At 42.9% G+C, this 26,977-nt stretch overlaps 1 protein-coding gene across 2 annotated transcripts; it reads right to left on the reverse strand.

Moving 5' to 3' along the window:
- Positions 1-1,137: 1,137 nt before the first annotated feature.
- YBX3 (Y-box binding protein 3) lies at positions 1,138-26,331 on the reverse strand. 2 transcript variants are annotated; one of them, XM_065048433.1, is made up of 9 exons: positions 25,969-26,331; positions 22,207-22,270; positions 20,598-20,631; positions 15,546-15,635; positions 14,706-14,828; positions 8,193-8,287; positions 2,761-2,932; positions 2,118-2,218; positions 1,138-1,678 (listed from the first exon to the last, which is right to left on the reverse strand). In XM_065048433.1, the coding sequence occupies exons 1-8, from the start codon at positions 26,219-26,221 to the stop codon at positions 2,153-2,155; spliced, it is 897 nt and encodes a 298-aa protein (XP_064904505.1). In that variant the 5' UTR covers positions 26,222-26,331; the 3' UTR covers positions 1,138-1,678; positions 2,118-2,152. The 2 variants fall into 2 exon arrangements, with proteins under 2 accessions (XP_064904505.1, XP_064904506.1); XM_065048434.1 differs by lacking the exon at positions 25,969-26,331 and adding an exon at positions 22,846-22,942.
- Positions 26,332-26,977: the final 646 nt, after the last annotated feature.

A 26,977-nucleotide genomic window follows, 5' to 3' on the forward strand; every position in this document is an offset into this window, starting at 1 on the left:
CAACTTGTGCATCACTAAACATTCCCCTGCCTCCACCAGGCAAATGCAGAGTGCAACAGGCCCTTCCTCACCTTCCCAGAAGCTAGAAGCAAAGTGCTTTGGAGCACAGTTATACCCTGTGCTCCCTCTACTTCTAATTTGCTGAGGAGTAACATGAGAATGTCTACAGAAAACCTCCTATCTTAATAGTCTAAATTTATTAATAGAGTGCAAGAGCAGGGAAACTAGAAGAGACAAGGAAAGCTAGTACCTGCCAAGAATCTCTCATTTAGTCCTCCATGTATATAGTTACAGTGCTGCTCCAGACCAAGGGGTTTTTACATGAAGTGTTATTTAGTAAAGGCTGGGTCAAGATTGCATAGCTAAGAACAGAAAGAGGTGTTTTAAGGAAACAAATATACTGTCTAATGTTTGGATAACAGCAACCATAAGACAGGAACACGAGAAATGTTGAACTAGACAATGAAGGACACGAGATAGATGAAGAAACGCACCCACATTGAGCAGCTGGAAGTAGACTGATGACACTTGCAACATAACCAAGTTATAGGAACATTAAAAAAACACATTTGTAAGACCACTAAGTATGTTGCCTATTACCACAAGACACCACAGGTAGAGAGATTTTTACTGGTTTCAAATAAGAAAAAGGGGAGAAGCTAATAAAACATACTGCCATTATTTGGAACAGAAGCTTAAATAAAGTGGCAGTTACTATGCCCATCATGTCTTTTAGAGCAGAAGAGTCTGAAACCTTGTATTCTACTATTTACAGAACACAAAAGCCTAGCAAAACAGATGGCGAAGACAATATCCCAGTAAGGCACTCCAAGTCCCCCAGCCTCACCACAAGATGGTAACAGAAAAGCCCAACCATCAACACCCTTGGAGCCAGAAGAGCAGAGAGGGCAGTGTAGGTTATAGCTCTGTTGTATAATTTGCAGAAGTTGTCTTGGATTGGAGTAGAACCACCTAATGTAGCCACATCCTTGCACATGTGTCATCCAGCATAGTTTTACACAAGATACACCAACACATACTTAAAGAGGCATCTCTCATTTTCACATATAACGCTGAAGCAGCAAGATTAAAATATGTATTTTAAAAATAAACATGAAGAAACATACCAAAAACTACTTTAATAGTTGAAATCACTTTTATTTGTGAGGAACGTCACCCATGCTGCACAGTTTCAAATAGATCTTAGCAAGGAAAGCGGAAGTTTTTCCTCCCCATGTCCTGCACTGAACAGGACTGGCACAGAAAAAAAACCTCATCACACCCGGGAGGTTTAGCACCAGCATCCAATAAAAAAAGCATTTAACTTCAATTTCAGTTCTTTGGTTGGTTTTTTTTTCCCTTTTCAGTTTGATACCAAAAGAAAAAATTGAAAAATTCAATACTAGTGAAACAGTGAAATTCTTACCAAATAAAAAAAAAAAAACACAAAAAACCAACACACCCCACAGTTGCTGTTGAAACTGGGGAGGTTGCTCTTTCTAAATCTCGCTTTCTTTTTCTCTCTTCATGCATCTATCTTGCAGGCGTTCCCTAGATCTCAGCTGCTGGTAAATTTTTTGTCTTTTAAGTTCCAGTGTTTCAGATCTTTGCTTTTGTCATTGTTGATGATTTATTGCTTGTTTCTTTGGTGTTACTTTTCAGTTGTATTTTAGGACACCTGTTGAAGAGCCAAATTTAAAAAAAAATGCAGTTAACATAAGTTTCATTTTCCCATTGAAGAGGTGAAATGTCAGGTGGAGAGGGAGCTATCATAATAACAGACAGGATTAGCATGACTGGCTTATCCTATCCATAAACTGAGAACACAGTATGTTCCTAAAGCAAAACATTGCTAACTCATAAGCAGATGCTTTTGCTATATAGACCAGATAAACCTTCCTGAAAAGTCAGATTTATAAAGCAAAAAATTTACTTTTTTCACAAGTACAGAGACAGAAAGAAGATAAAGCATCAAACTTTCTTCATTTGCCTATACAGCAACCTCAAAAGTTCTCAAAGATCTAGCCATACATAGGGGGATGTGGCCAGAGTCCAAACCCTACAAGTGTAGACAATGCTGCTTCAGCTGAAGAACAGGAACTACCTATATTCCTTACCTGAGGGATGGTAAAGGTGCCTGGGGAGCCAGACATTACTCAGCACCACTCTGCTCGGTCACCGGAGCATGATTTTCAGCAGGTGTTTCAGTCACCTTTGTCTAAGACACAATAAAACTTTATTATAGGCAAAGACTGACTTCCAGACCCTTCCTGTGTTCAGTGGCAGGGCCAGCATAAGCCAGGTTTTAAAATAATCAAGGAAGATGAATAATCAGAAAATATTAACTGCAGGAAATACACTAATGTTGAAGTACTATACAGCAGATTCTGTCAGTAGACAACCTCAAGTAGATACAGAATGGGAAAGTCTTTCCTCATTAAGGAAAAATATGTATTTGCAAACAGTCCCCTGAACAACTCTGGTTCAAGCAGTTCAGGAAATGGACCTGGAACTTACAAATCCATCTCTTATACTACATACAGACTGAAGGTTTGAGGATGCTGAAAAACACAACTATTTCTTTCCACTTCAAAAAAATATTTGTTACACTTTGACTCCAATTAAGAACTATGCAGAAGCTGTCCCATTTAAGAAAAACTGCTTATTCGCAAAGAAGTTCACAGGGAACAGGCAATGAAACCAGCTACCTTCAACCATCAAAACTCAGTCTCTGCAACATTTTGCCAGAAGCATGCTTACCTCTTTCCCATCCTGAGCTGGAGCATTGGGTGGACGAGGTCGACGCCGGTAGTTGTACGGGCGCCTATACCCACGACGAAGTGGCTGCTGACTCATAGCACTGGCCTCACGATGGTTCTCTTTGTTTTCAGCCTCTCCAGCCACTGGGGCAGGGCGTGGACGTGGGGGCCCTCTGAGGAAGGAAAAGTGTTTGGTATGAGAGAAGCCTGAGAAAGTTACATTACCATAATCTTAGCCCAGCAAAAACTTGTCTAACCAAGTACCATCCCACCTGTAACAAGTTTAAATGCTAGCAAACCATCCCTTTGGCATCAGGCATATAGTTGAAAGGGAAAGACCTGTTGCTTGTCTAACCCAATGCAATCTGAGTGTCTCTTCGCTGTTGAAGGTACATCAGCATATTCTACTGTCTGTCATACAATAAAGAGGTAGTTAATCCATTTGAATTGCTGGACAGGAGAAGAAACAAGCGAGTAGTGGTCATACAGGCTGACTGCCAAGTTAGCCTTGGACTAGCTACATACCAGTTCAGCCCTATCCATAATTAATGGTGCAATCCTTGGGAGTTGCATTTCCACCTGTAAACCATTCCTGCATCTCCCCACTTTGCCTTATGTTGCCCTTCTTGACCATATAATATATCTTGCAAGTTGGATCTCATTAATGCTAACATGTTAATGACATGGGGAGATATCTGGGACTGGTTATTCAAAAGAAGAAAGAGAAGCTTTTTGGCTTGGAACTACAGTATGTGGTCACATCTTAAATGTGTGGATACATGCTACAGTCTACAACTACAATCTACACCTTCCTCAAGGGGGGCAGCAGAGGAGGAGGTACCAATTTCCTCTCTGTGGTGGTGAGTGGTAGGACATGTAGAAATGGAACAAAGCTGCATCAAGGGAAGTGCAGATAGGACACTAGTAAAAGGTTCTTCACTGAGAGGGGTGGTTGGCCACTGGAACAGGCTCCAAGGTAAGTGGCCACAGCACCAAGCCTGACAAGAGTTCAAGGAGCATCTGGATAATGCTCTTAGTCATACAGTTTAGTTTTAGGTAGTTCTGTGAGAAGCAGGGAACTGAACTTAATCCTCATGGGTCCCTTTCAACTCCAGATATAATGGAGTTTTATAAGCTACCAAGTCCATGTTCCTGAAATGTTCTTGCATATTTCATCCCATTTCCAGGATAAACAAAGTATGTTTATAAACTGTCAAAACCCAGCTGAAAGTGATTACAAGGTCATTGCCTGCTATCTAGATGCCATTAGCTGGCTTAGCTAATCTACAGCTATCCAGGCCCACAAGCCAATTTAGCATCTTGAAAGGAATCCAACAAAAAAAGCACAAGTGTCACTGGATTTAGCGCATGTAAATGCAAGCAATGCCTACTTGTTAATTCAAACAGAAACATCCTGCACTCACATTGGATACAGTAAGCTATCACACCTCTTACATGAAAGAAAAGCATCAGAAACACAAATTCCCATTAACCATGGGTAAATTATCCAGCCTGTGATTTACCCACATGACCTGCAAAAGCTCAGCTGACTCATTGTTCTTGGTATGGTGCTATTCCTGACTGCTCGATGCTAATTAAGACTTTCAGGAATAAAATTTATTCAGCTCAGATCCCTACAAGCAGCAGCATCAGTATCACCCTGTTTCCCACAATCCCAGATAAGAGAGCCAACTTTAACACAAACATTCACAGATAGAAAAATCTCAAAGTAGAGGTGGAAGGCTTGTGGTTCTAAACCCAGCATCCAGAAGGATGGATCCATTTTGCATGGAACAGGTAGTCATATTTAAGGACATTTTTGTTATTCCTGTGAAATTCAGCTTCTTGTTGCACTTGCACTGTTAATTACCTCTTGCTGATTGTTTTTCAAACATGCATTTGAAAACAAAAAAAAAGGGGGGGAGAAATTACATCCATTTCATAGTTAATCTAAATTCAGTGATGGAACTTGACCTCTTAAGCCAGCTGACAGAAAGACAAGATGAAGAGAAACAAGTGAGTGAATGGCTGACTAATACAAATAAGCTCCTTAAAAGCAGAATCAGAGTAGTCTGGGTTGGAAAGGACCTTTAAAGGTCACCTGGTCCAAAACCCCTGCAATGAGCAGGGACATCAACTAGAGCAGGTTGCTCATAGCCCTGTCCATCCTAACCTTGAATATTTTCAGGGATGGGGCACCTACCACCTCTCTGGGCATGCTCTTCAAGTGTTTCACCACCCTCACAGTAAACAATTTCTTCCACCTAATCTAAATCTATCCTCTTTTAGTTTAAAACCATTACCCCTCATCTTATCGCAACAGGCCTGCCAAAAAGGCTGCCCTTGTCTTTCTTACAGGCCCCTGAAAGGCGGCAATAAGGTCTTCCCAGGAGCCTTCTCCAAGCTGAACAACCCCAAGTCTCCCAGCCTGTCCTCACAGCAGAACTGTTCCAGCCCTCTGATCATTTTGTGCCCTCTTTGGACCCTCTCCAACAGGTCCGTGTCTTTCCTGTGCTGAGGGCTCCAGAGCTGGACACAGGACTCCAGGTGGGGTCTCAGCCGAGCAGAGGGGCAGAATCACCTCCCTTGGGCTGCATCAAAAGGAGCATGGCCAGCAAGTCAAGATACAACTTGCCTTCTGGGCTGCAAGCACACATTGCTGGCTCATGTCCAATCTTCCATCCACCAGTACACCCAAATCCTTCTCCACAGGGCTGCTCTCAATCCCTTCATCCCCCAGCCTGTATTGATACCAGGGGTTGCCCCTACCCAGGTGCAGGACCTTGCACTTGGTCTTTTGAACCTCAGGAGGTTCACATGGGCCCACTTCTCAAGCTTGTCCAGGCCCCTTTGGATGGCATCCTGTCCCTGCACAACTCAAACCTGCTGAAGGTTGCTGAACCCACTGTCTGTCATTGACGAAGAAATTAAACAGTACTGGTACCAATACAGACCCCTGAGGGCCCCCACTTGGCACCTATTTCCATCTGGACATTGATCTGTTGACCACTACCCTCCAGATGTAACCATCCAATCAATTCCTCATCCACCAAACAGTCCACCCATCAAATCCATATCTCTCCAATTTAGAGAGAAGGATGTTGTGGGGGATTGTGTCACAATGCTTTATGAAGAACATTAGTAAAAGTAATCTAGTGTTTTATTTAACTTGTTACTCAATTCTCCAGGATTAAATAAGTCACAAGAAACCAAGAATCTTAATGAGCTTTTCCACTTAAAGGAATTCAGTAAGAAAAAAAGTGAGGCAATATCTCAAAAGTATGACAGTCAGAGGCTGACTATTTCACACTGATATCAAATTCCTCATCTGCATCAAATTCCTCAGCTATTGAATTGTTCCCTCATTGTAGAGGCTAGAAACTAGAATGGTGATGTCAGAACTAAGGCTGGAAAATGAAGAAAGCAGTCCTACACTGGCCAGTTTAAGGTATGACTAAACACAGATGACTCAGCAACTTACTCCTCATATCCCACTGGAAAGCATCAGTGCTCATATGAACTTCAAGGGATCTTTGCTAAGAACAGCCTACTGGGTCTTCAAGTGTCCTTTTACACCAGTTCCGTGGATCCCTAGAGAAAGGACAAGGAAACCTATCTCCCAAATAGCCTCCCAGCCTCAAATTGGTTTCAACTAGTAATTTCCCAAGCCATACAGTATGCCTATTTAGAGATATCACAATGGTGTTCTCTTCCAGTTATTTGAGCAGTATCCCCAAAGCTCATGCAAGCTTTTAATATCACCAACATCCTGTGGCAAAAAGCTCCAGCAATCTGCTGTATGCACAACAACCCAAGACAGCAGTGTGCTGCTACAGCAAAGGCAAATCTGATCCCAGGCTGCATTCAGGGGCATTACTAGCATAGAGAGATGCAAACATCCCACACAGCACTTTTCAGGCCACATCTGGAATACTGTGTCCAGTTCTGGTCCCCACAATTCAAAGAGGAGATGGAAAAACTGGGTACAGCCAAAGGAGGGCCATGATGATCAAAGTGCTGGAGAATCTGCCCTGTAAGGAAAGACTGAGGAAGTTGGGTCTTTTCCCCCTAAAAAAAGAGAAGGCTTAGGGGGAAACTCACAGTATTCCAGTACAACTACAAAGACAACAGCAGCTCTCTCTTTACAAGGAGCCACACTGAACAAAACAAGGTTCAACAGGTACTAGTTCTGTCAGGAGAGGTTTCATCTTGGTGTAAGAAAAATTTACAATTACAATCATTTACTGGAATAACTTTCCCAGGAATGTAGTAGAGTCCCCACCACTAAAGGCTTCCAAGATGTGACTAGACAGGGTGCCAGATAATCTCATGAAGGCTTCCTTTCCCACAAAAGGTTCAGCCAGCTAACTTTTTGAGGTCCCTTCCACCCTGTGCTGTTCTGTAGTTCTATGAACCTCACTTCATTTTTCAACATGCATCCCACTTCCTTCATTTGAAGGCTCTTCATAGCATATTCTTTCATAAGAAGGAAAGACAAAAATAGTTTAATCCATCCTCTCCATGCCACTCAATATTCTGTGGATCTCTATAATCTGTCTTCATTTGTCTCCTCTCCCAGCCTCAGAGCCTGCAGGCACTTCCACTCTTCACACATTTTTCTCATTCAATCATTTTGACAAGTTTTCTCTTGCTATTCTGGAAACCCTTTAATCTCCTTAGCACCCTCTTTCTCCAGAAGTTCTAGCAAGAGTAACTGATACTTCTATTTTATTACCTTCTCCTTTAGGAACCCTCAAGGAGCCTAAATTTTAAGTCTTGACTGACAGCAGTATCCCCCACTAGCACAAGATATTACAAGGTAACTAATGCTGCTACATAATTAACACCCTGTAAGAGACAGGACACCACTTTTTCCTGAACAGCAGGCTTTCCTTAGTACCTAAAAGTAGTATCACTGCATAGAACCAAGCCTGAGTGATGCACAGGATTGAGCTGGATGCAAACAGACTACTAATCCAGTGCTTAGCTGCAAACTGCTCTTTCCAGACCACAAGAAGAGTTAGAAAGCACACCCTGCCCCTGTAGGTAGTAGATCTAGCTGCCCCAGATCAAGTGGGATGTGGATCCATTACCTGTCCTCAAAAGCATAAGACTTCAGCCAGGAAAATACAGACCTTCCAACTCACTTCAATATGCTGCTCCATTGTGACAACTAACAGGATACAAAGAGTTCTTTGCCCTTTCTTGACCTATCCCTAGTTCTGAGCAATTATAATCACATTAAACAACTTAGGTAGATGCTTCCTTACTCCTGTGGCTCACCTTTCTCCTAGTAACTAAAATGCTTCTCACTGTCACAAACATTTGCATGCACATTAATAACCAGAGAATACAGCTTCTTGCTTCTAATGAAGCCTGGATAGATCACAAAAGCATCCACATGTAATGACAAGCAATGGAAATAGTACAAACCTGCGATAGCGGGGACGATAGGTAGGATTCCTTTGGACTTGTTGATGAATTTGTCCTCCTTCTGTGACCCCATCCTTGATTTCTCCCTCACCACCCTATAACCAAAAGAAAAGAAGACCAAGTCAAAAGACAAAGTGTTATCTTATTTCATGGGCAGTATATTAACTATAAGGCCCAATAATCTGAACAGAAGTTCAAAACCAGTACACTAGTACAGACACACCAGCACACCAGGTAAAGAAACATACTCAGAAGGCTTTAACTTGGGCAAAGGTTAAGAGTGGGACAGCACAGGAGCCAACAGCACTGCTCTTGTTCCTCACAAGTAACAGACCAAGAAGCCACCTGATGATGCCTCTTCCCTGTCTGCCAAGAAAGGCAGAGAACCTGACAGTTCACTGTGATGCATACAAAAATATATTTCAAGACAGAACACTACACTGTAAAGGGTAAATGCATTATGAAAAGGCAGCTATTGATCAGGACACTTCTCAATTTGGAAAACTAACTGAAACTTTCCAGAGACCACTTTCTGGCCTCATTGTACACAAAGCCCCATTCCACAGAGAACTCTCACCAAAACATCAAGAAGTTTAAAGACAAAAGAACTATACTACATCATGTCAAATACTTTTCTACACCCTCACCATTTTCAGCCTTTCAGAGATGCAGTGGTTCTCTCTCCTCTTTAGTTGTTAACTGATATAGCTGTAGTTGAGGTTCGTTTTGTTGATGGTGGTGGTTTCCCTAGTTTGTTGTCTGGTATTTTTGTTTTGCTTCTTAAGTGCCAGCCGTCAGTAATGTCTTTTATAAGTTACATTATTTACTGTTCCCAATACACTACTCTTCCCCCCCAAAAAAAAAGAGTTTAACAACAGGAGATGGACTTTTGTTTCTAGATCTTCTGGATCTGATCCAGCAGGAAACAAAAACTGTTGCTTCTTGACAGCCTTCAACAGTCTACACCAAGTCTGAGAGGTCTCCTTCCAACTCCACACAGCTGTTTTAACCACCACAATCATATTTCGCTCTCTCTTCAACTGGCAACTCCAGGTACCTGCATGGACAGGCTAAGGTAACATGACGACTGGCATTTAGAAAGGCTGGAGTGTTGCAGACTGTAACAAGAATCTTGGGGAATTAAATGAACCTCAGTAACCAACCTGGACAATCTTCTCCTCTCACCACAGTGAAGTACCCTCCAGATGCATTAATAATTTCAAGCACTTTTTGTAGCTTTCCAGGTTTCCAAAAAGCACAGAGACATAGCCTAAAGGCAAGTAGAATATTTCACATGCTGAAACAGCTATACCAGCTATTCTTAACAACATGACAAGGTCAGCTGCTGAGGTGAGAGAAATCAGAATTAAAAAAAACAAACCACAATAAATAACAATCTATTACAGTGTCTCATGCACAAGATTGATTAGGATAACTAAATATAAAAAGGAACTCCCACTAAGTAGATAGTGATAACAGGCAACATCTGATAGCAGTTGAAAAATACTTGACAGACTCAAAACCTGAAAGGGTAAACTTCAGGTTTGACAGCATTATGCTACTTATACCTACTTTGCCATATTAATCTGTCCTGTTTGTATCAGGATGCTTTGTACTCCGTAACTTCACAGTTTAATAATCTATGAGGGCTGGCCAGAAGTGTCTCAGATAGTAAGGTGAGAAACAGTGCTGCCAGTATTACGTGTGGCAATACTGATTCAGAGGTCTTGGGATTTGCCTTCCCTGAATCAATGACCTTATATTACTTCTGCTCTCACTCTCTTCCTCATGTGAAGACTGGCAAAGCACAGAAACAGGAGAAGAGAGCAGCAATGTACGATCAGAAGAGAGAACACAAAACCAAACCAATTCTGAACATGTTCCAGCATAATCACCATTTCTCCAGGATTTCCAAGCAACCACATGTTAAATCAGTACTCAGTTCTAGCACTGCAGTGCCAGAAACACAGAACCACAAAGGCCTAGCAGGTCTTGTCTAAAGGACAATGTGCCAGAAGCCAACAATGCATCAAAAAACCTAATTGTAGGGATGGGCACACAATATTTTCACCAGCCAAAGCTCTTCTATAGCACTTGACAATCAGCATCACATTCACAGACCTTTAAAAGGCAATATTGAATTTCTAACTGTATTTAGTGGCACAGCCCAAGTCCACCCCTCCCTGCAGAGGGCTACATTGGAATCTCAGATAAAATACTATCTCCTTTGGTTATGGAAAGAATGACTAAACCTGACGCAGACATTTTCCTATTCATCTTGAACTGAATGTCGATATGTCAGTATTTTAAATGGGTTTGGCTTAAACAATCAGTTAAAAACAGAATAGCAAAGTAAATGAATTGCTTTGCCCAGAAGTCCTGATAGTTTCCTGCATCTTCTATAGTATCACAAAAAAAATCAATTAACACGTTACACTAGTACCACTGCCAATTGTTTGATATAGGTCTATTTGCTGTATGTGAAGTATGGCTCCAGAATAAAACAATTACACTGTCAGAAGTCACTGAAACAGATGGAATTGGACCAGAAAACAGAAGCTGAGCTTTGAGGTCTTGTTTTACTATACTCAAAGTATATTAGGTTCATTTATTATGAAAGTTTCATACCTTGTCTAGCACACACATGATCTTGTTCACTCAATCTCTTCCACAGGAACCTTTGAACTCAGTGTAATACCTTCTAAGAAAACATTAGGTCATCCTGAAAGACAAGTGAATGAAGCCAGCCTGCCACACTCTACATTTTCCTCTGAATACCACCAATATAGGCAAACAGGCAGGCTGTGATTCTCCATGAAGATCTCACACAGATTTCTCTGACCATAAAAAGGTACAAAAAAATCTTATTGCCATCCCTCAAAGGAAAGTTTTGTAAGAACAAAAGAAGAAGAAACGAGGGAGAACAGATGAGTAAAAAGCTCATTGCAGTTACAGTTAATGCTTACATCTCTGCAGATCAGTCTCTAGATTTTGTATAGTACTACTCATATTTTCAGGTCTTCTCTCTATGAGAAATAGTGTCAACCCATAAAACAGTTCTCCAAACTATTTCACTTGTTTTCTGACTCACTGGTATAGAGACTTTTATTAGTAATACACACTGTATTTAGATAAGACATCATTCGTTCTCAAGGTTATTCCATGATTCATTGTCTGTTATGACTTCCTGACTACAGCTCCACACCATGTTTGTGTTGTCACAGACAGTTTAGCCACAACCACAGCCTCTTTTCTGTAGTGGATACAATTACAAAATTTCTGATATGAATAAGTATAATACTTCTGTTTTCCACAGGACTATCCATGCAGTCCAGACAGTTCCACTGGAGCTGGTTAAATACCTCAGATTCTTCAAGGTCCTCTTTTCTCTGGAGAAATTCACACAATGTGTTCAAAACTAGACCCAGTATATAACAGTGCATACACATTTGAGCTAGCATGTCAAAGCATAGCATTTTTCTTTTGTCTACAGCCATGCTAGTGAGGAAGGGGAAAAAAAAAAAATAATCGACTTCTGGTGCACTGCAAGGTTGGACTGGAGTTGCTAACCAATATCAACTAGGTAGCTAGAAACCTATAAGGTTTCAAGAATTTCATGTCAAAAGTCACCTCAACTTTTTTTTTTTTTCAGTAAATACAGGATTGATGATGTGGGCAGCTGAGCTCTGGGAAAACCTTTCACCTCTGCAGCCTAGTAGATCTTTAAGCATAGCAGGCCTGGGTACACTGAAACCTTCTCCTTCAGCTGTGCAGCAGGACTTGCCTGCAGTTGAGTAAATATCCTTTCAGCAAGCACAGCCCAAGAGTGCCATACTGTCAGCAACTCAAATGTGTCTCAAAAATCCTTCAGGAGATTTTCCTGGAAACAATTCCTCAAGTAGAGAGGCCCAACCTTTAATGCACCTGCTAACAGGACCATACAGAATAGTGCATTCATATTGTGATGGCTCGCAAACACTGCTACCTTTCTTACCCCTTTACACACACGGAAGAGGAAAGAGGAAGCCTTGTTAAAGGATAACAGTAGAAAGAAGCATTTTTCTAGACACAGTACATGTGCAGTTTCAATGTGAAGAATGTTAACTGATACAACTGAAAAGTTTCAAAAAGGAAATACTGATAGCGTCACATGAGGATGCACTCTACTCTCTGTTGGTCTATCAAAGCAAGCACACAGGGGATGATGAGAATATTTGGACAAGTTTCAGTGGTTTCACTGACCTACACTAGGACTTCAGGGACAGTCCCTGCACAGCCCTTTGCAGTTGCTGCCAAAGACAGCAACTTCTTCAAGTGGAGCTTTGACTCATTCAGGCAACTGACAGATGAGTGTTTAAGAAGGCCCAGCAGAACTGGCTGCACCTCAGACTAGCTCAGAACACAAGAAGGGTCCACTACAACATGCAGGAAGTTGAGCAAGCATAGCAGACATCAGCTTTGGCTGCACACAGAACTCCTGACTGAGCTCAAACATTAAAAGGAAATACCACTTATATCTTACACACACATGTCTGAGACTATACAGGATACATTCAACAGCACTGCAGGAGCCAGCTAATGTCACTGCCTGACCAGTATCATCTTTAAAAGCTCACAGCAATCACAGAGTTTAGCTTGCTACCCATTAGAGTGGCATGCTAAGGTAATGGTACTGTAAGATCATACTCCTTGAATGAAACAGAATTTACTCTTAATTTCTACAGATGATACCAAATGCAGAGGAGCACTCAATGGATTGATGGGCAGGCCTGACATTCAGAGGACACTCAAAGCAAAAGAGAAGGATCAACAAACCTCATGAGCAACAGAAAACAATGAATACCCAGGTTAACACCTTCTTGCAAATCATCATTTGCAAGTTTTGAACACTGTAATTCTTCCAGAGTCAATGATCCCAGAGAAAGAGCAGTACATTTTTGGCTATGAAATGAGGGATGTCTTCACAGGACATTAGGCACCAGTCACACAACAACTAAGGTCTAGTACCCACACCAAAACAGTCTGGGGACTCATATACAATGAAGCCAAAGGAAAACAGTGTGATGTCAGAATTTGTTCCTCTTGAATCCCAGCACTTGATGTACACAAGCAGGTTATAGTGTCACATGCAAAACAGATTTTTAGCTGCATGAGTTTGCATTAGACATCCAAGACATCGTGTCCCAGTGCAAGTATCAAGACCAAATGTCCCCCATGTGCAAGACATGTCTCACATTATCCTTCTCCAGGCAAAAAGAAACAGCTGCTTTCCATCCTCAGCAGTACACAGGGTTGGCTAAGCCTTGATATATGTGCTTATTTAAAATCTGAAGCAACTCCAAGACAACACCACTACCACCAACTAAAGCATTCACTCCCAATATAGTTCAGGAAGATTTTAACCTCAGGAGAGCAAAAGGTAACAACAGAACCAATACTGGAACATACTCCCTAGTATCCTACTTCTCTGCTGCTTGGCATGTGAGCTGAAGCTACAAACAGTATTGCCAGAAAAACAAAGATGTATGCAGTAATAAGTATTATTTAGTTACCAGCACCAACTTCCAGCAGCCTCCAAGGGACTAAGAAAACACCTTTCATGTATTTAAGGCTCAGTGGTGCCTAGCTGTATTACAGAGAAAAACCTCATGACAGCTAGGCTTTAAGGAAGGATTTGACAACACCCAGTTTGCCCCCACGCTGTCAACTCTGTAGAACAAAATGAGACTAGTTATGTTGCTTGGGTAGACTTCCACCCAGGGCTCTCATACTGGATCATTCAACACATTTCTGCAAGTGATGATCACAGAGTCAGCTATAAAAGAAAAGATAATCAAGCCTGGTATATGTTCCAGTTTGTTGGATCATTCCAGGCACAAGCATGATATGAACAGGAACAGAAACTGCTAGAACTACATCCACATACCTCATACTTCTCCCTGTGCAAAAACTTGCAGATACTATAAGTGGTACACAGCTAGTGTAAAGAAAAAAAAATCCAGTATCTTTACATAGTACTGCTGTAGGCAGAGGGCTATGAAGGGACAATACATGGAGGTTTCAACTATTTGGTCAAACTACTACCATGCCATGCAAAAATATGAGCTTCTAAACAAATCTGGTCTTCCAAGTAAGCCTTCCAAAGGGTTGTTATACTACTTAGTAATATAAATACTTCCCCTTGCTTCAGGTAAAGGGCATGGTGAACCACTTAGACATCTCAATCCTTTGTGTTCACTCTTCAAGCTGGTAACTTCACCACCCAAAGAGATGCTTTTAGCACAATTATAGAAAGACAGGACATGGAAAGGTCTACAGAACATCCAACAATAGAAAATATCAGTATCAACATCAATGACGTGCTGGAGGAACCCAGAATATATCTGAAGAACACTCACAACTTAGCATTTGACAGTTTACTATATGCCAGTGCTGAACCTGCAGTTCTCTCACAAAAAGATCAGAAGACTCCTGAGGAGATAGGATGACCACCACTAAGGAAATTAAACTTACACTTCGAGGAGGTCCACGGCGTCGGCCAAAATAGCCACGTCGATAGCGGCGTCGGTCTGCAGCATAGCGGCTGCCTTCTACAGGAACTCCATCTGGACCAGTGACATTAGCTGCTTCTGCACCCTGGAAGGCCAAAAGAGAGTAAGCCAGGGTGGTACAAGAAAAGAACAACCCAGTACAGGGAGAATGGAAAAAGACAAAACAGAAAAGCAGCTTGTTTGCATCAGTTCCAAGCTACAGAGATTCCTTCCTCCCAAGCAGTGCAAAAGCAGCTCTGTTACTCTTAACCCTGTAACACAAGAGTTATTAAGTAATGATCATGAGGTAAGACCCTATCAACCAGACTGAGCTCAGAAGAAAGAGGTAATAACTGATTAAGGAAAAAAATACAAACCCACACGCCACAACCCCGCACATTACAAAAAAAAAATATCCAAAGCCTCAGAAAACTCAAAATTTGAGAAAGTACAAGTGCAAAAAACTTGAAGGGTCTTACAGTTATTAAGCTACCAGACTCCCATGAAAAATTCTTCAGGGTAATATATGCATCAGTTAATGCTTACTAGGCAGACTGCCAATTTCAAATAGTCCACCAAGTAAAAATTACCAATTCTAGAAGCACTAGGATGATACCTATCTAGAAACACTTCTTAATGAAGCCTTAAAAAAAAAAAAACAAACACAGATCTTCCACAGAAAAGCTGCAAGAATGCCATCCACCTCAGCAATTAACACATTAGACAAAAAAAAAACCCCACACAGCTAAGGCTCCGTGTTACTCCCCACTAGAGTGATGTTAACTCTGTTAAACCATATCCCTAATCTCCATACATCTCTCACCTTCTCTCCCTCAACCACATCAAATTCTACAGTCTCTCCATCACCAACACTGCGCAGGTACTTCCGTGGGTTGTTTTTCTTTATCGCCGTCTTTAAAGAGAGTAAAAAAAAATTTTTAGTTCATCATTAGTTCATTAGTTCAATCATTAGTTCATCACATACACATTCATAGCCCTGTCACTGAGGTAAGGACAGTATTCCTCTGCTACAATCCCAACCCTCCATACCAGATCAGTCACCACACCAACATGTTTCAAATATACAGATGCCTCTTTTATTCCACAGGCCCGCCAACAGAGTAAAGGTTTACTTCTTTCTCAAACTCTTAAGTTTATGAATCAGTTGTTGCTATGTGAATGCCTGTCAAGCCTACTAAGTATCCAGATCATTACATATTTCTGTAATAACAGAGTTCACATGAAGTGTTTGATCTCCTGCAAGATGTACCAAGGCAGCTCCAGCACCAAGTGTGACCCATGCCTTCACAGTCATCAAGTAGACCTGTAGACTATCTACAGAGAACTTCAGACCAGAAGCAATTTTGTAGAAGATTATGCTAACTAGAGAAGTACCATGGCAACTCATAGTAACCAGATACTAATTACTAGAACTCTGGTGTAAAAATAAGTGTTTTATCTAAGCATTGTAAGGGAGACCCCCCAAAATTAGGCAAGTCCCTAAGGAACACAGGAATGGTACCAGAATAGATAATCAGTCTTAGTCCAAGACAGATACCCCAAAATACTATTAACACCATGGCTTTGGATCCCAACTGCTTGAAAACCTCCTCAGACACAGAAGAACACTCAAACCTCCACCAGCCATTTTCAGCCTGGCAGCTACAGGTGCCTTTTTCCCTGTGGAGTATTTCTAGAATTCTGCAAAAGGCAGTTAGCAAGACAAGCTTACTATCTGTTCATTACTTAAGGGCTATCAAACTGCAAGAGGCTAGGGAAGAAGGTGGGGAGGGGGGGCAGGAAACCACACCACCACACAAAACAAAAACATTGTAAAAGCCAATCTAGCAGCCAGCTTTTTCCAGAAGTTCTCCTCTTAAAAGTTTTCTGACATGGGCATTTTTTGTAAGCATGAAGAAGGCAAGTGCAGATCCAGTGGAGAGAAGCACAAATGGAAATACAAGGCACAAATCTGGCTTCAGAAATGTGATACAGGGCAGTGGAAGAAAAGCAGAATGAAGATAAGTAGAGTTGTTGCCCATGCATGGCAGCTACAGCCATTCAGTCCACAATAGCTCAAAAATATTTCCCACTGAAAAGTTCTAATCAGTTTAAAGTTGAGCTTGACCAGTTTAGGAAAAGTACTCTTATTGTTGCTGACTAGAGTCTCCTTTGCATTTTAGGTAATAGGTTAGCATGTTCTTTTAGCCCTCCATCTAGCCACACCTTTCCCTGTACCATGCAGTGTCCCTGAAGGGCTTCAGGAAGAATGCAAGAGTGTAAATAGTGTTACCAGAATCAAAACAACCCAAGAGGTTTTTTTGTGTGTTGTAGGCTGTTTGGTTTTTTTGTGTGTGGGTTTTTTTTTTTTTTTGGTGCGTGTGGTGTGTTCTATTGTTATTGTTGTTTGATTTTTTTTTTTTTTTTTTTTTTTATACAGGAAGAGAATTAGCTGCTCAAGTGAATTATTTTGGGAATTACTTCACAAAGCAGAGACTCTCACCATCAACTGAGACAGCTTTGTTTGCTTTCTGCTGACCTATTGGTGTAACTACCCCATTTCTAAAATCAGGTGGAAGGTGTTTGCTTTTCCATAAATGTTATATTCTAATACTAAAAATCATTATTTTTTGCTGCAGATTAAGGGTTTAATTCTTTCACCACTACTTGTACTGACACAACTAAAACTCACAATACTTGTGTTCTGCATGTGACAGATATGTCAACAAGCTGTATTTCAAACTCCTTCCCCTTCCTTGTAAGTACAGAGCGAGAAAGGACTGCCAGATTTCTTTTCAGAGTGTGTTCTTAAGATTGATAAAGCTCCTCAAACATCCTCCAAGAAGTATAAAGGAAGATAAATCGAATAGTTCCAGTTTTAGGGATAGAAACTTCAAAATTCAGATTCGTAAGTGAATAACCTGCCAATAGGAGATAGAGGCTGCCACACAGTAGGCTGGGGTTCATCTTGTAAAGGCAACCAGGAACAATTTTCAGTAAATCCTAAAATTCAGAGCAGAAACTATACAGCTATACTATTATACTTACTACTTCAGCTGCAACAGTAACAGTAAACAGTGCTGAAACAAACCTCTAACAAGCGTAAGCTCCAAGCTTGATGGAAAGACTTTTACTCCATATATCCAGAGCGGAGAGAGTACTATTCTCCCTGTTACTGTTCACCATCATCCTGCAGTCTCCAGCTTCTTTGATTAAAAAGACAGATGTTTTCTGTTAACACAGACAGCACTCAACAATTAAGACAAAGCCTTTCCTTTCCGAAGGGGACACTGATGAACAGACAGCTATAAGAGTCTTCAGAGCTAATTCAGTGTTTTGTTTGGAAAAGTTCTTTCCATAACTTCACAATATCACCACATCATGTGCACATTCAGTACTGTCACAGCAATAGCCAAAATTTGTTACACCAATTACCAGCACACGTACATGAGGCTATGCACAATGAATACAATCCAGTGAAGAAAAAGACACGTGCAGAAGAACTTAACTCCCCTTCGCTGCTTATTAATTCAAACTATGCCTAATTGAATTGGCCTTCTCTGGCTACTGACACTTTTAGTGGTGCTAAACAGAAAGACCCTCCTCCCAGACACACTCCACCCAACAAGGCAGATCCATCCCTTTTGCTTGCACCACCTCCAAGTAACAATGCCCTAGATAGCACCTGGTGTGAAGCAACTGGACAAGGATGCAAGCAAGATGAGGCAGGTGAAGAATTGCCCTCCCCCAAAACACTGTTTGGGTTCCCTGCAAGCAAGACAAAGGGTTAACTCAAAGCAAGTCATGCATGCCCTAAAGAGAAAAGCATTTTAATCTGTACTAGGTTTATAAATAGCATCCAATAGCTAGACACCAAGCATTAACCCCTGTTCCAATCATGAGATCGGACTGTTCCCTCCCCACTGCGGATGCGTGCCAGGGAGGAGGCTGTATCTATTCAACTAGGTCAGCCTTATTCTGAAGGGATTAGGCATGTAATCCAACCCCTCCAGGATGGCACAAGGAGTAGGGGCAGAACCAGCACTAACCATGGAGAGAGAGCTCACAGCAGGATGTTTGCTTACATGATCAATTTGCCTCCCTTGTGGGCAGGCCCCATCCGCTGGCCCTGCCAAGCCAAAAGCTCAGGCAGGAGCTCCAGCCAGAAAGCCGCAGGCTCTGGCAGCGAGCACGTTTGCATACAGGAACAGCTCAAGACGCAAGAGCTGAGGAACACCTGATTGCAGCCAACCCACACCAGAGCTGGAAGCATCTACTCTGCCATGCATGGTCCAACAACAAGGTTAATCAGATGCAAGCTTGCACATGAAGTGGTGTTTCTGAAACATCAAGTTCCAAACAAACACTAGTTTACATTTAGGTGAAGGACACTAAACCACACAGACAATACTAGCTTGCTTCACTGTTTAGATCTCTGCATGCAGCAATCCCAAGCAGAATAACAACCGATCCATGTTATTTCTATCATCAGCATGACAACCATTTTCCAAGATAACTTCTCACACGCCTCAGGGACACCTCATTTGTCTTCAAGGTAGTTTTACAGTGCTGCTTTATCCAGAACACGTTTCTACTACTACAACTCTTACAACCTTTCTCTGGACTCACTACCAACAGCCCACAGATGCAGCATCTGTATCAGTGTGCACACAGCACATGGTCATTAAGGAGGGTGATCATTAGAAATTGGTACACACATCGCAAGCTCTCACTCCCAGTCCACCAGCTGAACTGGTAATATGTACAGCACACATTTCCTGACGTCTTCATTGATTACAGGCACTGGACTTACTCCCTCCCAGCTTCATCTGTATTAGGGGTAATGGGTCTACAGTCCTTGACCCAGAGAAACAGCTATCACAGACTATTTAGTCATGAGGCCACAAAGAGTAAAATAACTATTGATGTTGACCAGCATGTTTAACAAAACTGCATATGCACATCTCATCCTCTGTGACCAACTCTGAGTGCAAGCTTCCCAGTTACATTTGATGGAAATACTGCCACTTATGCCACAGAGAAAACACATGTTTTTAAAAATCACATGAGCCTGCAGCATTTCACATGGGACAAGCTCCAAGGGTAGTATTTCATTTTCTAGTGAAGAAAAAGTTTCAGATTATGCAAAACCAGATCTAAGCCAATTAATCAGTTTATATCAGCACAGAGACATCCTCCTCTATATTTCTATTAGTTGCCTGTGACCTGATAAATCATAGTATAAACTTAGAACAGTCTAGTGACAGTTCAATGAAAGTTAGCCAGTGACAAGCCACTGGGCTACCTCCCTCTGCTTGGGCACACTTGGCACACAACCTTTCTCCTCCTCTAGTAAGACAGCAGCTGCCTCATGCAGCAACAGCTGATGGCAATCCAGGCTGGTCAAGAGCCAGACCAGATCATTTTCTCTTCAATACCAGGGAAGACAGACAGAACAGACCTGCAAATGAAGAGGGTAGGAAGAAACAGAAGACACAAGGAACACGAGGAAATGGGGCAGGAAGGACAGACAAGCAGCAAGGTATTGACAAAGCAGAGGAGTCATCTCCCCAGGGAAGGGACAACCACACAAAACAATAACATCAAAAAAAAACCAAAAAACCTTTAGTGTTCAAATCAGAGCAGACAAAAGAAAAACATGAACGGTTATAACACCTACTCTTTCAGTTATAACTCCAGCGAGAAAAAAACAAACCCTAATATTCATTCCTGAAAATTTCAACATACAAGTCCATTCAAAGTATTTATGGTAAACACTCTAAGAAGCCAGGACAAGGTTGGGTGACTGTTTGAGGAAGCCGTATTAGAAACCTATTATAGCATACATCTCAAAGTACAACTACTGCTGTCTTACCTGATGAACAAACACATCTTCTTTGGTATCGTTTCTGTGAAAAGAAAGTGAGAAGTCATAAGGGTTTAGATTAAGAGACTTAAATAGAAATCCTTGACTTCACAACCAAAACCATCCTTCCTCCAGCCTGTAGTACATGCCCTAGATTCCATACATTCTGTGTAAGTCTATGCTACCAAAACCCTATTCTGAATTTCCAGGGTCATATGCTCCACAGCAGAAAGGACTCCCCCGCCCTTCAAAAGTGTGAGGGGGATAGAGGAGGTTTTCTGTAATCTTCTGGCAAATGTTCAATATTTTGTTTTGACACAGGGAAGAGTTAATGACTGGACTGCTCACCTTTCACAATTCCACCCCCCGAAAAACCTTCTACAGGGCCTGCAACCTGAGCTGTTATCCCAGAGGTCAAACAAGCCTATCAACAGGACTGGCCACAGCTGTTAACAGGGCTCTCCTTTCAGTGAAACTCAAAGCAACCATGCACAAGAGGTGTTAGGAGAGTCCCCTGGAAGGGGACCCAGACACAAACATGGGGTTGTCTAGATTAGGCCAGCTGGTTCAGGCTTCCACATCCATAACATGAAGACAGGTTTGAGACCTTGATTCCATGTTCCCATGAAACAGAAACAGCCTAGACCCTACTATCTGTTCACTCAATTTCTTCTCAGAGGAAACAGGTGGGTCAGAGTTTGTGAAGATAATGCATAATCCAAAACTTTTTGCACTGAACTCAAGTAACAGTAGACTTCAGTTCAGCAAGATAGCTAACAAATTACTACACCGTATCTAGCTGAAGGCTCCCACATAAACTGCTATGAAACACTAAGAGTACTTCCTAATTCCAGCTTTTCTTCTAAGCTTACATAACACTGGATAGTAGATTCCAGAGACCGCGATTAATACTGTACCAGAACTGGCTTCAGATCCACAAAATGAGGCTCTTTTACCTCTTTCCACAGTGTCCAACTTGCCCAATTCTAACAACTCAAAGACTTGCAGGACAAAATAACTTGCCAGACAAGCATCTACCATGCAGGAGCTTCATTTCTCATAAAACACAAGACATTTAAGCCCCTCAACTCCAAAGATATCCCAGCCTTAAAGCCAGTTTCCTCCAGTAACTTGGAAGCATGGGTCTTGAGCACCATGAGTATGATTAATATCACTTACAGCTATTTAGCTTATCAATGCCATTCAGATGAGGAAAAAAAAAATACAAAGAGAATTTCTGTGAACCCAGGCCTAGCATATTTTCAGTGAGATACTTTCAGAGAATCTCAGTGTGTATTTACAGTAGGTATTTTGACCCATCAGTTAACATTTGATTTTTTTATCCAGAAGTATTTCCCCTCAGTGTGGTATGAGTAAACATGAGAAACAAGTAAGATATCAACTCTGCAGTGAGTTTCACCCTGTTTTCTCCCCATAAATATAACCTTTGATGGAGGAAAAAAAGTCCCCTGAGATTACATCAATCATTGGCCCAATCTGCCGATCAACTGCATGAACTTGTACTCAGGTCTTTAGGTCTCTGTTGCAATTACTAACATATTACCCATACCATGAGTCTTAGTACAGTACAAATATGACAATCATAATTTAAACATACCTGTTGATAAAGCCATATCCATTCCTGACATTGAACCACTTGACTGTGCCAAGAACTTTGGTGGCTGGAGAGACAAAGGTAAAGAATTTACTCTAATGAAGTACTAGAATGTTAAAAATACTTTTATACCTGCACATGAAGTCACAACCAGACCCATTCTGTTCTCTTAATGCTCAAAGTGTACCTTCATCTCTACTTGAGTCTACACTAAGGCAGTTGCAGATAGGGCTTTAACTTGCTGTTCTTCAGCCAAGAGTTCACCACACAGCATCTAGAATGAAGCCCAGCTCTATTTTCAGAATCGCCCATCCATCCCTTTTTTATTTCTTATCCCAGAAATCGGCAGCAAAGCTGAAAAATATCACTGTCATTCATCAGTTTGCTTTAGTTTAGTACCTAGACAAGAAACACTGCTGTCTGAAAGTCCTCTCTTTCACTCAGACTTATCCTTCCTTTCTTCCTTGGAAACCAGAACTGCCCACGGCACCAGTATCCAGCACCATGCAACTCTCTCAAGCAAGAGGCAGCACACTCATATTTTGGACAAGCTCTTTCTTGCATTATCACTCTAACCAAATGAAATACTGCAAGCTGTTATTCTTTTTATATTCCTACTTCTAGAGATCACCTACGACTTACCAGCTACAAACTGACAAACTTTATGTTCCAAGGCTTCTAGGATCAAGACAAGCTCCTGTCCCACACAACAACAAAAGAGCATCTCACTTAGAAGCCATACTGTAGTGCCTTACAGGATCCGGCAAAACCTGTTCCTGCAACATACAGGAACGTGTGGGAGGATGGAGGCAGTTCAACCTCTCCTTCCCTCTCAGCAACTGGGTGGAGACCACAAACTTGTACTTTTCAAACTTGTAGGAAAGGGAGAATTCTGGTCTCTAGACTTTAATGGATGTTAATTATTACGCAGCACAACCGTAACTATCTAAGCAATCTACATGGTACTTCTATGAAAAGGGTATTGTCACCTACAGATGACTGCTTGTTTAAAAAAAAAAAAAAACTTACATATGTTTGGGGGGCAAAGGAAAAATCCAAGAGCCAATTAAAAGGAATACAGTCTAGAGAATCTCCAGTTCAGAAGTTCAAGCCAGTCTGCTCGAGGCAATGCCTACTGTTACCTTCATCTGCTCAACACCTGTATTCTTCCCTAAACATCCACTAGGATATGACACAGCTAGACAGACCTTTGGTCTCATGCAGTCTTACAATTCTTATATACCCCTCTGACAAAGGGCAACCTCTTCCTCCTCTCCTGAATACAGAGCTAAAGCAGGAATGTTTGCCAACAGGAGTTCATTGCAATACTCTTGCTGTACACGCTATTTCTCTTTGCACTTCTAGAACTGAAGGTTTTCACCTTCACATTTTTTAGCAGAAGATGTTCGTATTTAGAAGAAGCCAAACAACGTTAAGACTGAGACAGGTATTAGAGGAAAGTGCTCTACCTAATACAGCATCCATTCCCAAGACTTCTTGTTCACAGACATTAAAAAACTGAAGTTTCACTACCTAGCACTTATTTGGCAACAATGACAGTCTTCAGCATCAACACTTGTAGTTGTGCTTTTAAGTTTAGCTCCATGGGGACATCTCTAGGTACAGACATCTACTGCTACCACCAAGGCACTGGCTACATGCAAAAGCGCACTTCATGAAGTCAACAGGGGAAGAAAGGGGGTGGGGAGGAAGCAGAGAAACAGGTGCTCATGGCACACACAGGTTTTAGTCTGCTCTAAGAAACAAGGCTAATACCACTGATTCCCCCACTATCATCCTTTCCCTCCCCTGCAAAATTGCTATTGAATCTGTTGGCCCACTTCAATCAGATTAGGATGAGAGTGAGGAAGCATGACAAACACCCCAGAAGAGTCAGAAAGCTGGTGGAAGGAGAAGTAGTCAAAAACTCACTCTACTAATAAAAAGAAATCCACACACAGAGCTTCAGAGCAACATTGCTCATTTTGCACAAGCTGCCAGAGACCAGAGTCAGTCTCCAATATATTCCCTAGAACAAGATACTGAGGACATACCATTCCCTATCCACACTAGTCTTACAGTCTCCCCTAAGCATTACCACAGGGGTAAGAACATAGTCAACAGCACTACCCTGAACATCCACATGGCCACGGTGCAGCCATTGTTAAGCCTGAGCTGTCACAGAAGAGAGATCAGGAGGAGGACAAGCCCAGAGGAAACTATAACTAGTTTTACTGACAAGTCAGAGGATGTAGTTGATGTGATTACACTCACCCCACCAACAAGGAAAAGCCCAGATATTTCTACAAGATGCTGTACTCTGATGCCATCAGAGGAAACAATCATCAACCACTTATAGCCATCACTAGATATCCTTTTCATTAGTTTTGAAAAGGAAAGCCAAAGCTTCCTGTGACCAAAAGAGAAAAGACAGTTGAGTAACCTTTATCCTTATTCCTAGAAGTCAGTCATTTGCATGCTCCGGGCAAGCATCAGACCTTGCTTCTAATGGGATCTTTGCAAGAGAAGACTTAAACTAACATAAGTACAAGAAGATAATTACAGAGACATTTGAGGCAGACTTGGATAAGCCAATTTTCAATTAGCATTATCAATGACCACTTTCCCCACAAACCCTTCTAAAAAGCTTGCCTAATAATAAGGCCAGTGTGCAAAAAAACATCACTGTGGTAGTCTTCTTTTTCTTGCTAGACCTGGAAAGGCACTTGTGTCTTCACTTCTTTTTCCCCCCTCTCCAAAAAATAGGAAAACATGAACAAGATAAAAACATCACCAAAAACGAAGCAAACCATTTAACAGCAAGAAGCAGCCCGATGTAGCAAAAGATATGGATGTGCCTTGACTGATTACTAACAAATCAGATAACAGAGCATGGGAATATCATAGAAAATATACCTCTAATTTCTATTTTGCTAGAGTCCTTCCACCTCAGCTCCAGAGAAGCTCTATCTGGTTCTGCTACCTACTGCAATAAGACCTCAGTCTTTCCCTTCAGAACAGAAGATGCTGCCTTTCCTTAGTGAAGTTCGTGACTCTAGTACACTAGTAGTCAGCTTCAGCTTTGCCTGACTAACCTCTTAAAGTTATGCAGTTATAAACAGTAGATCCCTGTTTCCACTTCAGACTGAAGCCCTGTCTTTTTCAAAAAGTTGATCCTGTTTAACCACAGTAAACACTAGCTATGCACTGCACTCGAGCAGTGATGGCAACTTCGCATTTTGCTTGCATTTTTATCGCTAAAATAGAAACTTAAAACCCCAACACACTAATTCTAGAGGCATTATTAAACCTGTATTCTTTATAGACAGAAAAGCTGCACAAAGAAGACCTTAAAATTAAACGGGAGCACACGCGGTTTACGAGGAACCCCCTCCAAGGGGGATGTGCCCGCAGGTCAGGGGGCCGGCGGCAGGTGCCAGGAAGCCCGTTCAACATGGCTGTTGACTATCACTGCCCGGCCTCGGAGAAGCACCCGGAGCTGTTCGCGGGCCCGGGCGGAGCAGTGAACGTCGCTGCCGCCGCCGCTGCACACAGGTGCTCCCGTCCAACTCCCGAGCTGGCGTCCCAGCCAGGCGCCGCTTGGCTCCCCCCGGCCGCCTCCCGCGATCGCAGCCTGACTCACAGCCGCAGGGGCGGGGAGCCGGGCTGGGTCCCGGGCGGCGGCCATGTGCTGCCCCCCCCCCCCCCCCCGCTCCGTTCCCGCCGCAGGTGCCCCGGGACGGTGGGAGGGGTTCCAGCACTCACCCAGAACTTTCTTCTCCGTCTCAGCCGCGGCGGCTGTTGCGGTGGTGCCAGCGGCAGCACCGGCAGCAGCGCCGGGGGCCGCCTCGCCAGCCGCCGCGCCCGGTGCGGCGCTGCTAACGGGGCTTTTGGGTTTGGCGTCCGGAGCGGCGGGTGACGACGGCACAGGGGCTCCGCCCGGGGCGGCGGCTGTCGTGCTGGTGGTAGTAGTGGGGGGCGCCGGGCTGGCGGTGCTGGTCTCCGCCGCCTCGCTCATGGTGCCTGACGGGCGGTGGGCGGGTGCGCGGCGCTCGGCGGCTGCTTTCCCTCGGGCCCGCGCTGGGTCTTACTGCCCCCAAAATGGCCCCGCCGAAGTTTTAACACAGTCAGCGGGGGCCGGCGCCGGTACTCGCGCCGCCTCATTAGCATTTAAAGGGGCCGCGCCGACATTGAGCGGGCGGCGCGCAGCGGCTCCTCCGTGTTGGAGCGCGTGGGACATGACATGACATGACATGAGTGGATGCGCTCGGCCGTTTGTGAGTGCGCGTCTGTGAGGATATATACGTGTGCGCGTGTGCACACAGGAGTGTGTGTACGCGCGTGGGGCGTGCACGCGTTTCCGGGGGGGCAGTGTGAAGCTGAGCCCCGCGTGTGCACGCACATCCGTGTCGGTGGATACACACAGTGTACCGCTACGCACGGGTGCTTAGCTGCGTGTACGGATATATATACACATTAATATGTACGCACAGACACAGTGCCGTGTGGGACCCCTGCGAGGCCAAGCTGCCTCCCGCGTGTACCCGTGGTACATGGGTGGGTGCATACACCCACACCTCCGTGCCTGACAGCGCGAGTGAAGCATTGGAGTGTTTGTCCGCAGGGTGGTGCAGGCAGATGGGTGTGGGTGCATGTCCATTTTACTGGAGACACTAGCATGTTGGTGAGTAGCTGGGTGGGTGTTTACATTGGCGTGGTAACTATTTCTTTCCACGTCACCTTTTCCACATCGGCACTTTTTTCTCCCATGGCA

Source organism: Columba livia, unplaced genomic scaffold, assembly GCF_036013475.1.
Source record: "Columba livia isolate bColLiv1 breed racing homer unplaced genomic scaffold, bColLiv1.pat.W.v2 Scaffold_82, whole genome shotgun sequence".
Taxonomy (NCBI): domain Eukaryota; kingdom Metazoa; phylum Chordata; class Aves; order Columbiformes; family Columbidae; genus Columba; species Columba livia.

Excerpts from the sequence above, each read along its gene's own strand:
- YBX3 (XM_065048433.1), bottom strand. The coding sequence starts at position 26,221 with ATGAGCGAGGCGGCGGAGACCAGCACCGCCAGCCCGGCGCCCCCCACT. Across the intron at positions 22,271-25,968 it reads GACGGAGAAGAAAGTTCTGG|CCACCAAAGTTCTTGGCACA; the intron begins GTGAGTGCTGGA and ends TTGTCTCTCCAG. Across the intron at positions 8,288-14,705 it reads GCCGTGGACCTCCTCGAAGT|GGTGGTGAGGGAGAAATCAA; the intron begins GTAAGTTTAATT and ends TTTTGGTTATAG.